General features: G+C 36.5%; 1 protein-coding gene and 6 non-coding genes across 7 annotated transcripts in view; 6 read left to right on the forward strand and 1 right to left on the reverse strand.

The window, feature by feature from the left end:
* LOC136031552 (trithorax group protein osa-like) overlaps positions 1-2855 on the reverse strand; it is a 110348-nt gene extending 107493 nt beyond the window's left edge. Inside the window, exon 1 of the mRNA XM_065711598.1 lies at positions 2798-2855. Within this exon, the coding sequence (XP_065567670.1) occupies positions 2798-2855 (58 nt within the window). The remainder of the gene's footprint in view (positions 1-2797) is intronic.
* On the forward strand, positions 1861-2052 carry LOC136033778 (U2 spliceosomal RNA). Its single transcript, XR_010619016.1, has one exon. It is a non-coding gene; the product is annotated as a U2 spliceosomal RNA (small nuclear RNA).
* Positions 2790-2953, forward strand: LOC136033747 (U1 spliceosomal RNA). Its single transcript, XR_010619008.1, has one exon. It is a non-coding gene; the product is annotated as a U1 spliceosomal RNA (small nuclear RNA).
* A 741-nt stretch (positions 2954-3694) lies between these two features.
* On the forward strand, positions 3695-3810 carry LOC136033841 (U5 spliceosomal RNA). The gene has a single exon (XR_010619033.1). It is a non-coding gene; the product is annotated as a U5 spliceosomal RNA (small nuclear RNA).
* Positions 3811-6735: 2925 nt separating this feature from the next.
* LOC136033783 (U2 spliceosomal RNA) lies at positions 6736-6927 on the forward strand. Its single transcript, XR_010619017.1, has one exon. It is a non-coding gene; the product is annotated as a U2 spliceosomal RNA (small nuclear RNA).
* Positions 6928-7658: 731 nt separating this feature from the next.
* LOC136033755 (U1 spliceosomal RNA) lies at positions 7659-7822 on the forward strand. The gene has a single exon (XR_010619009.1). It is a non-coding gene; the product is annotated as a U1 spliceosomal RNA (small nuclear RNA).
* Positions 7823-8563: 741 nt separating this feature from the next.
* Positions 8564-8679, forward strand: LOC136033846 (U5 spliceosomal RNA). The gene has a single exon (XR_010619036.1). It is a non-coding gene; the product is annotated as a U5 spliceosomal RNA (small nuclear RNA).
* The last annotated feature ends 1107 nt before the right edge of the window (positions 8680-9786 follow it).

Below are 9786 nucleotides of genomic sequence, written 5' to 3' on the forward strand. Positions count from 1 at the left end.
AGATGGCGTAAAAGCGATTCAAGTCCCAGCTACATTTAGTCCTCTTTTGTTTCGTTTTAAAAAGTAACTATTTCCTGGATTTATTATCCTTAGAGCATAGCCACGTAATTTATTTAGGCTAAAAAGTAAAAAGGCAAAGCATTGCTCAAGAAATGTGAACAAAATTAACTCTTTCTACTAAGTCCTTCTAGCTCGACTTCATCTTATAGGACTTTTTTTTTTTCATTTCTTTTCCTTTTCTACAGTGACGTAATTTCGTCAAAATCCAAACTTGAAGGGGATGGAGGAGCAAAGATGGAACCCTTTGTCCAAAATAAAGTGAAAATAGCAGTAAAAACTAAAAAGAAGCCATTTGGTACCACAGAGGCACTATTTAGTACTCTAAAAAAGCTGTAAATTTACTTTAAAAAAAAAGAAAAAAAAGAGATGTGTTTCTGTAGATCCTTAAATTTATAGGTTTATATTAGTTTAGACTCAATTTTGGACGAAACTAAATTTCAGAAGGGGGTAGGGGAATGAGGTTTGGGGGAGGGGAAAAACAAGGTTTGGGAGGGGCAGTTGCACCTTACAGCTCCATAACAAATTACGACCCTACTTTTCTATGGTTTCAAACCTTAGAGTTGTTTAATAAGCTTTGATCAAATTCTCCTATAAAACTGGAGTTCTACTTGAAGGCCATCTATTCTTCAAGAGAGTCTTCTGGGCTTCATGGTTAGTAAGAAGATGGAATTATAGAATTACTCAAGTAAATGATAAATGAAAAGGACAAATACTTATACAAAAAAGTAAGCAATCATTTATTTGATAAAGTCTCACTGTTTCGTGTCTGTGTATCTTTCTTAGGTGATTGAAAATTCAGCTTTTGTTTCCATATTTGAAGCAAATTTAATAATCTCTTAATAAAACTTACATTGTTACCATGTAGTATATATGGAAAACCAGTTGTTTTAATTCAGGGAAGGAAATTTTCTCTACAAGATGTTTTTCCTGCATTCCTCCTCTTAGACTCAACAAAATCTCTTCGTGGTATTATCATTGAAAAGGGGCTTGTTTTTTTTCTTTGTATTTTTGTTAAAGAAATTGAAAAAACAACGAGATTCCCCTGCCTGGAATCTGGAGAATACTGGATTTTACCCCCTCTCCCCTTCCCCTTGGGCTGTGTGTTTACAAATCTATTTTGAGCAAGGAATACAAAAAAAAAAAAAAAAAAAAAAAAAAAAAAAAAAAAAAAAAAAAAAAAAAAAAACATCGGAAACTTGTTTAAATGCATTGCGCTACGTTTTAACGAGTCGGACAAAAATATCGGGGATTAGCTCATTGGGTCCAGCCTTGTCGCCTAGTTTCCATGAATTGGCGATTTTGATCAATACCAGTGGTGTCGACTGCTGGATTGACAATTTTTATTGCAAATCAGGGTGTTTTTTGGGGTATTTTTGCAAAAGAAAGTAAAAAAAAAAAAAAAAACAAGAGAATTGTTCTCTCTGGATTTCGAAAAAAACTCTTCTCTGTCCCCCACCCCTTTAATTGCCGTGAATTAACGTTATTCATCAATGCTGGTTCCGATCATTGTCAGCTAAAGGGCCAAGAGGATATTATCTCTGATTTAAGATGTTATCTTTTCTTATTTTGGCTTTTTGAGTGACAATTTTGTCCAAGTCTTGATTGGAAAATTTACCGTTTACCATTAAAATTTAAAGATAAACTTTGATATTATGGGAAATGTTTCGTACTGTTTACAAAAATCTAAAAACAAAGTGATAAGTTAATTGAATGTTTTTTGAGAATTGGAACCGAAATAAATTTTGTGACAAACTTTGTTACTCGTATTCTTATAATTGTTTTGACAATCCTTGTTAAACTATCGCTTCTCGGCCTTTTGGCTAAGATCAAAGTGTAGTATCTGTTCTTATCAGCTTAATATCTGATACGGCCCCTACATGGGGCCCAGAATATTAAACTGATTTTTGGAAACCGGAGGGATGTCGGGGCTTGCTCCGCTCCCTTCACGCGTTGGCCCGGTATTGCAGTACCTCCGGGATCGGCGCACCCCTTTCGAGGGGAAACCAAAGTCCATGAACCCTAACCAATGGTGGGTACAATACGTTATTCAATGTGAAGAGGGGCCCTGCCGTTAGTTACTTAGTCCTTGAATACATTGAAAATCATTTTTTTTTCATATGAAAAAAAGAAGAAACACTGTATAAAATTTATAACAATTAATGGTGAAAAAGCCAATGGGCGGACGCCATAATTAATTTAAAGTGCCCAAGCTGGATCCAAGTCCCCATGCATCTTTATCGAAAATAGTTCGTAATTATAAACTGTTGAAATTTAAATTGAGCCAATATTCGATAAAATGGCTGAAGCGATTGTTTTTGGCCTCAGGCGGCTTGGTTCTACGGTGAGTTGTTGATAGTAGTAATGACTAAAGCCCCCCCCCCCCCGTGTATGATTGTTAGAGAGAAAATAATTGGCAAAGTCAGTAGAACGGTCACTGGGTTCTCAGAAATTAGAGTTTCAACTTTTCAGTCAAATTGATAAGAGAGTGAGAAACCCCTGATTTTCTTTTCTCAAAAAGGTAAACTTGCATTGAAACAATCTAGAGGCTTGCATATGAAAATGAAATGGGGCATTCCTATTTTCAAAAACAATTCAGAGACTTGATTCACTGTTGTGAAAAAAGTTTTGTAAAGCTGCATCAGTTTAATAAATTAGAGTTTCTGAGTGGCATTCAAAGCAACCGGATTTATGTCGAAAGACATTAGTAAAATGTTAGTTTTGAACAATTCATACTTACCTGGCTGGGGAGCTGCCTTGATCATGAAGGAGGCGCTCCCAGGGTGAGGCCTTTCCATTGCACTTCGGATTGGCTGACCCCTGTGATTACCCCAAATGGGGGTAACTCAACAGCGTAATTTTTGGTAGTGGGGGACTGCGTTCGCGCGGACCCCTGTTCACACATTGAATAGGTTTCTTCCTTTGAGCCCGTACTATGTTGTAATTTTGTGAACTGAAAGGAAAAGTAATGCAAATTGATAATGTTTAAACCAAGTAATTTAGAACATCTCTTAAATAAACACCTTTTGTTTATCTTAGTCTTGTATTAAAGCAAATGATGGGGTATCAATGACCAGTCGCCATAATTAAATTAAATTGCCTAAACTGATTGAATTCCTGATGCATTTTGTTTTTGAAAATACTCCGTAATTATCAAATACTGATTTTTAAATTGAACTAGGAATCGAATCCAATTGCTGAAATTTGAATTAAGTCACAAAGGCTAGTCTTAAAAAGTGAAATGCCCTTGGTCACCACACATTTCATCAAGTCTATTGTATTGGCAACATATCAGACTAAGAATTCCTTCACTACCGCTAAGCTTCTTGGAATATTTTAATAGGGGGGCCTTTGGCTACAGCAATTGATCGACCATTCAGCTACATTACAATTATTTTTGGGCCTGATTACTGAATATTTATGTTATTTTCTGTGGATGTAGTTTTAGTAGCATGTCATTAAAGTTGCCCATGAATTGCTGTTCATTGAATATGTTTTCGCATCATATGATTTTTCGGCCCGTATTTACTTGATTGAACATTGAATTTCTTATTGCTTTCGAACCTTGTTAAAAAAAATCACGAGGATTTACTAGGATTTATTTTTATATACCCAAGTGAACCTTAGCAATTTTCATAGCTCTGGCCTCTCCTCATATCGAGTTAATCTTTCGCCTTTTACTAAAGATTACCGTGGGGAGGGGCACTTGATGAGTCTTAACAAATTTTTGAATGCCGAAAGGCAGACTAGTCTACACAATTGTTGTATGTTTTAATATTTCAAGATTATTTATCTAGATATTAATATTATTTAGATACTATCTTACTTATCAAGATATTAGGGTTGTCAGACAAATAACCCTGGAAAATGCGAGATAATTGAAGTCGTTTATGAACAAAAATCCAATCTTTTCAAAAATATAAAACAAATTGTGAACTTATGGGCAAATAGTAAAAAGGGACAAATAATTGTGAAATATGGCACAACTTCCAGGGGTGTCTAAATAAGCTATGTTTATAGGGAAGTAGACGTGATTAGTGTTGTTAGTCGCCTAGTTGCCTACAGTCCTTCAGTTGACAAGTGGCTGGCTAGATGTTTGTTGTTATCTTTTGCAGATTACATCCAGGGAAGCTACTTTTCAGCGGGTAAGGGCTGCTCGAAGGCACTCTTGGTGCAATAGTGTGCCAAGTCCTAGGCGCTCTTGACTCCCAAATCTCTTAGGGCCCTCATTCCTCCCTCGTCTAGGAACTGTATTTCCATTCCAGTTTAGGGGATTCCTCTAAAATGAGGAGTTTTGAGATCTTATAGGGGCAAATCCTTTCATTTGGGGACTCCATTGATTTCTAGACACAATACTCAGTCTGGGAGGAGAACACGATCCAAGAGACAATTCTCTGTGTGAAGGGAAAAGAGAATCAACAAGCGATTCTCCAAGTGAAGGGAGACCAAGAAACGGGTCTGTGAGGAGGGAGAAGCCTGGAGTCTAAATGCAAATATAACACAAAATCCCTGTGATTTACCACGTCAAAGCTTTATCTTCGTTGATACATTCGGGGAGTCTGAAGTATGGCATTCTAACAGCTAAACTAATGATTCCTCGGTCTGAAATGACTGAAATACATTCTACAACATATTTTGGCACAAGGAATTGGTGTGGTCAGGACTGGCCCATTTTTCTTTTGCAGGCCTTCCTCCAGAACCGTCCTAAATTTTACACAAGTCTATTTTGCCTCCAGAGGGAGAAGACTTTGTGATGGGCCAATGGGCCTGTACGAAATTGGCAGGGAAATGATTCTTGTATTTATTTGTTAAGCCCTTAGATGGCGTAAAAGCGATTCAAGTCCCAGCTACATTTAGTCCTCTTTTGTTTCGTTTTAAAAAGTAACTATTTCCTGGATTTATTATCCTTAGAGCATAGCCACGTAATTTATTTAGGCTAAAAAGTAAAAAGGCAAAGCATTGCTCAAGAAATGTGAACAAAATTAACTCTTTCTACTAAGTCCTTCTAGCTCGACTTCATCTTATAGGACTTTTTTTTTTTCATTTCTTTTCCTTTTCTACAGTGACGTAATTTCGTCAAAATCCAAACTTGAAGGGGATGGAGGAGCAAAGATGGAACCCTTTGTCCAAAATAAAGTGAAAATAGCAGTAAAAACTAAAAAGAAGCCATTTGGTACCACAGAGGCACTATTTAGTACTCTAAAAAAGCTGTAAATTTACTTTAAAAAAAAAGAAAAAAAAGAGATGTGTTTCTGTAGATCCTTAAATTTATAGGTTTATATTAGTTTAGACTCAATTTTGGACGAAACTAAATTTCAGAAGGGGGTAGGGGAATGAGGTTTGGGGGAGGGGAAAAACAAGGTTTGGGAGGGGCAGTTGCACCTTACAGCTCCATAACAAATTACGACCCTACTTTTCTATGGTTTCAAACCTTAGAGTTGTTTAATAAGCTTTGATCAAATTCTCCTATAAAACTGGAGTTCTACTTGAAGGCCATCTATTCTTCAAGAGAGTCTTCTGGGCTTCATGGTTAGTAAGAAGATGGAATTATAGAATTACTCAAGTAAATGATAAATGAAAAGGACAAATACTTATACAAAAAAGTAAGCAATCATTTATTTGATAAAGTCTCACTGTTTCGTGTCTGTGTATCTTTCTTAGGTGATTGAAAATTCAGCTTTTGTTTCCATATTTGAAGCAAATTTAATAATCTCTTAATAAAACTTACATTGTTACCATGTAGTATATATGGAAAACCAGTTGTTTTAATTCAGGGAAGGAAATTTTCTCTACAAGATGTTTTTCCTGCATTCCTCCTCTTAGACTCAACAAAATCTCTTCGTGGTATTATCATTGAAAAGGGGCTTGTTTTTTTTCTTTGTATTTTTGTTAAAGAAATTGAAAAAACAACGAGATTCCCCTGCCTGGAATCTGGAGAATACTGGATTTTACCCCCTCTCCCCTTCCCCTTGGGCTGTGTGTTTACAAATCTATTTTGAGCAAGGAATACAAAAAAAAAAAAAAAAAAAAAAAAAAAAAAAAAAAAAAAAAAAAAAAAAAAAAACATCGGAAACTTGTTTAAATGCATTGCGCTACGTTTTAACGAGTCGGACAAAAATATCGGGGATTAGCTCATTGGGTCCAGCCTTGTCGCCTAGTTTCCATGAATTGGCGATTTTGATCAATACCAGTGGTGTCGACTGCTGGATTGACAATTTTTATTGCAAATCAGGGTGTTTTTTGGGGTATTTTTGCAAAAGAAAGTAAAAAAAAAAAAAAAAACAAGAGAATTGTTCTCTCTGGATTTCGAAAAAAACTCTTCTCTGTCCCCCACCCCTTTAATTGCCGTGAATTAACGTTATTCATCAATGCTGGTTCCGATCATTGTCAGCTAAAGGGCCAAGAGGATATTATCTCTGATTTAAGATGTTATCTTTTCTTATTTTGGCTTTTTGAGTGACAATTTTGTCCAAGTCTTGATTGGAAAATTTACCGTTTACCATTAAAATTTAAAGATAAACTTTGATATTATGGGAAATGTTTCGTACTGTTTACAAAAATCTAAAAACAAAGTGATAAGTTAATTGAATGTTTTTTGAGAATTGGAACCGAAATAAATTTTGTGACAAACTTTGTTACTCGTATTCTTATAATTGTTTTGACAATCCTTGTTAAACTATCGCTTCTCGGCCTTTTGGCTAAGATCAAAGTGTAGTATCTGTTCTTATCAGCTTAATATCTGATACGGCCCCTACATGGGGCCCAGAATATTAAACTGATTTTTGGAAACCGGAGGGATGTCGGGGCTTGCTCCGCTCCCTTCACGCGTTGGCCCGGTATTGCAGTACCTCCGGGATCGGCGCACCCCTTTCGAGGGGAAACCAAAGTCCATGAACCCTAACCAATGGTGGGTACAATACGTTATTCAATGTGAAGAGGGGCCCTGCCGTTAGTTACTTAGTCCTTGAATACATTGAAAATCATTTTTTTTTCATATGAAAAAAAGAAGAAACACTGTATAAAATTTATAACAATTAATGGTGAAAAAGCCAATGGGCGGACGCCATAATTAATTTAAAGTGCCCAAGCTGGATCCAAGTCCCCATGCATCTTTATCGAAAATAGTTCGTAATTATAAACTGTTGAAATTTAAATTGAGCCAATATTCGATAAAATGGCTGAAGCGATTGTTTTTGGCCTCAGGCGGCTTGGTTCTACGGTGAGTTGTTGATAGTAGTAATGACTAAAGCCCCCCCGTGTATGATTGTTAGAGAGAAAATAATTGGCAAAGTCAGTAGAACGGTCACTGGGTTCTCAGAAATTAGAGTTTCAACTTTTCAGTCAAATTGATAAGAGAGTGAGAAACCCCTGATTTTCTTTTCTCAAAAAGGTAAACTTGCATTGAAACAATCTAGAGGCTTGCATATGAAAATGAAATGGGGCATTCCTATTTTCAAAAACAATTCAGAGACTTGATTCACTGTTGTGAAAAAAGTTTTGTAAAGCTGCATCAGTTTAATAAATTAGAGTTTCTGAGTGGCATTCAAAGCAACCGGATTTATGTCGAAAGACATTAGTAAAATGTTAGTTTTGAACAATTCATACTTACCTGGCTGGGGAGCTGCCTTGATCATGAAGGAGGCGCTCCCAGGGTGAGGCCTTTCCATTGCACTTCGGATTGGCTGACCCCTGTGATTACCCCAAATGGGGGTAACTCAACAGCGTAATTTTTGGTAGTGGGGGACTGCGTTCGCGCGGACCCCTGTTCACACATTGAATAGGTTTCTTCCTTTGAGCCCGTACTATGTTGTAATTTTGTGAACTGAAAGGAAAAGTAATGCAAATTGATAATGTTTAAACCAAGTAATTTAGAACATCTCTTAAATAAACACCTTTTGTTTATCTTAGTCTTGTATTAAAGCAAATGATGGGGTATCAATGACCAGTCGCCATAATTAAATTAAATTGCCTAAACTGATTGAATTCCTGATGCATTTTGTTTTTGAAAATACTCCGTAATTATCAAATACTGATTTTTAAATTGAACTAGGAATCGAATCCAATTGCTGAAATTTGAATTAAGTCACAAAGGCTAGTCTTAAAAAGTGAAATGCCCTTGGTCACCACACATTTCATCAAGTCTATTGTATTGGCAACATATCAGACTAAGAATTCCTTCACTACCGCTAAGCTTCTTGGAATATTTTAATAGGGGGGCCTTTGGCTACAGCAATTGATCGACCATTCAGCTACATTACAATTATTTTTGGGCCTGATTACTGAATATTTATGTTATTTTCTGTGGATGTAGTTTTAGTAGCATGTCATTAAAGTTGCCCATGAATTGCTGTTCATTGAATATGTTTTCGCATCATATGATTTTTCGGCCCGTATTTACTTGATTGAACATTGAATTTCTTATTGCTTTCGAACCTTGTTAAAAAAAATCACGAGGATTTACTAGGATTTATTTTTATATACCCAAGTGAACCTTAGCAATTTTCATAGCTCTGGCCTCTCCTCATATCGAGTTAATCTTTCGCCTTTTACTAAAGATTACCGTGGGGAGGGGCACTTGATGAGTCTTAACAAATTTTTGAATGCCGAAAGGCAGACTAGTCTACACAATTGTTGTATGTTTTAATATTTCAAGATTATTTATCTAGATATTAATATTATTTAGATACTATCTTACTTATCAAGATATTAGGGTTGTCAGACAAATAACCCTGGAAAATGCGAGATAATTGAAGTCGTTTATGAACAAAAATCCAATCTTTTCAAAAATATAAAACAAATTGTGAACTTATGGGCAAATAGTAAAAAGGGACAAATAATTGTGAAATATGGCACAACTTCCAGGGGTGTCTAAATAAGCTATGTTTATAGGGAAGTAGACGTGATTAGTGTTGTTAGTCGCCTAGTTGCCTACAGTCCTTCAGTTGACAAGTGGCTGGCTAGATGTTTGTTGTTATCTTTTGCAGATTACATCCAGGGAAGCTACTTTTCAGCGGGTAAGGGCTGCTCGAAGGCACTCTTGGTGCAATAGTGTGCCAAGTCCTAGGCGCTCTTGACTCCCAAATCTCTTAGGGCCCTCATTCCTCCCTCGTCTAGGAACTGTATTTCCATTCCAGTTTAGGGGATTCCTCTAAAATGAGGAGTTTTGAGATCTTATAGGGGCAAATCCTTTCATTTGGGGACTCCATTGATTTCTAGACACAATACTCAGTCTGGGAGGAGAACACGATCCAAGAGACAATTCTCTGTGTGAAGGGAAAAGAGAATCAACAAGCGATTCTCCAAGTGAAGGGAGACCAAGAAACGGGTCTGTGAGGAGGGAGAAGCCTGGAGTCTAAATGCAAATATGACACAAAATCCCTGTGATTTACCACGTCAAAGCTTTATCTTCGTTGATACATTCGGGGAGTCTGAAGTATGGCATTCTAACAGCTAAACTAATGATTCCTCGGTCTGAAATGACTGAAATACATTCTACAACATATTTTGGCACAAGGAATTGGTGTGGTCAGGACTGGCCCATTTTTCTTTTGCAGGCCTTCCTCCAGAACCGTCCTAAATTTTACACAAGTCTATTTTGCCTCCAGAGGGAGAAGACTTTGTGATGGGCCAATGGGCCTGTACGAAATTGGCAGGGAAATGATTCTTTTTTATTTTTTTATTTCACAATAGGGACCATTGCACAATTGACGAGTATAAATGAAAAGAAAT

This window comes from Artemia franciscana, chromosome 1, assembly GCF_032884065.1.
Source record: "Artemia franciscana chromosome 1, ASM3288406v1, whole genome shotgun sequence".
NCBI classification, from domain to species: Eukaryota; Metazoa; Arthropoda; class Branchiopoda; order Anostraca; family Artemiidae; genus Artemia; species Artemia franciscana.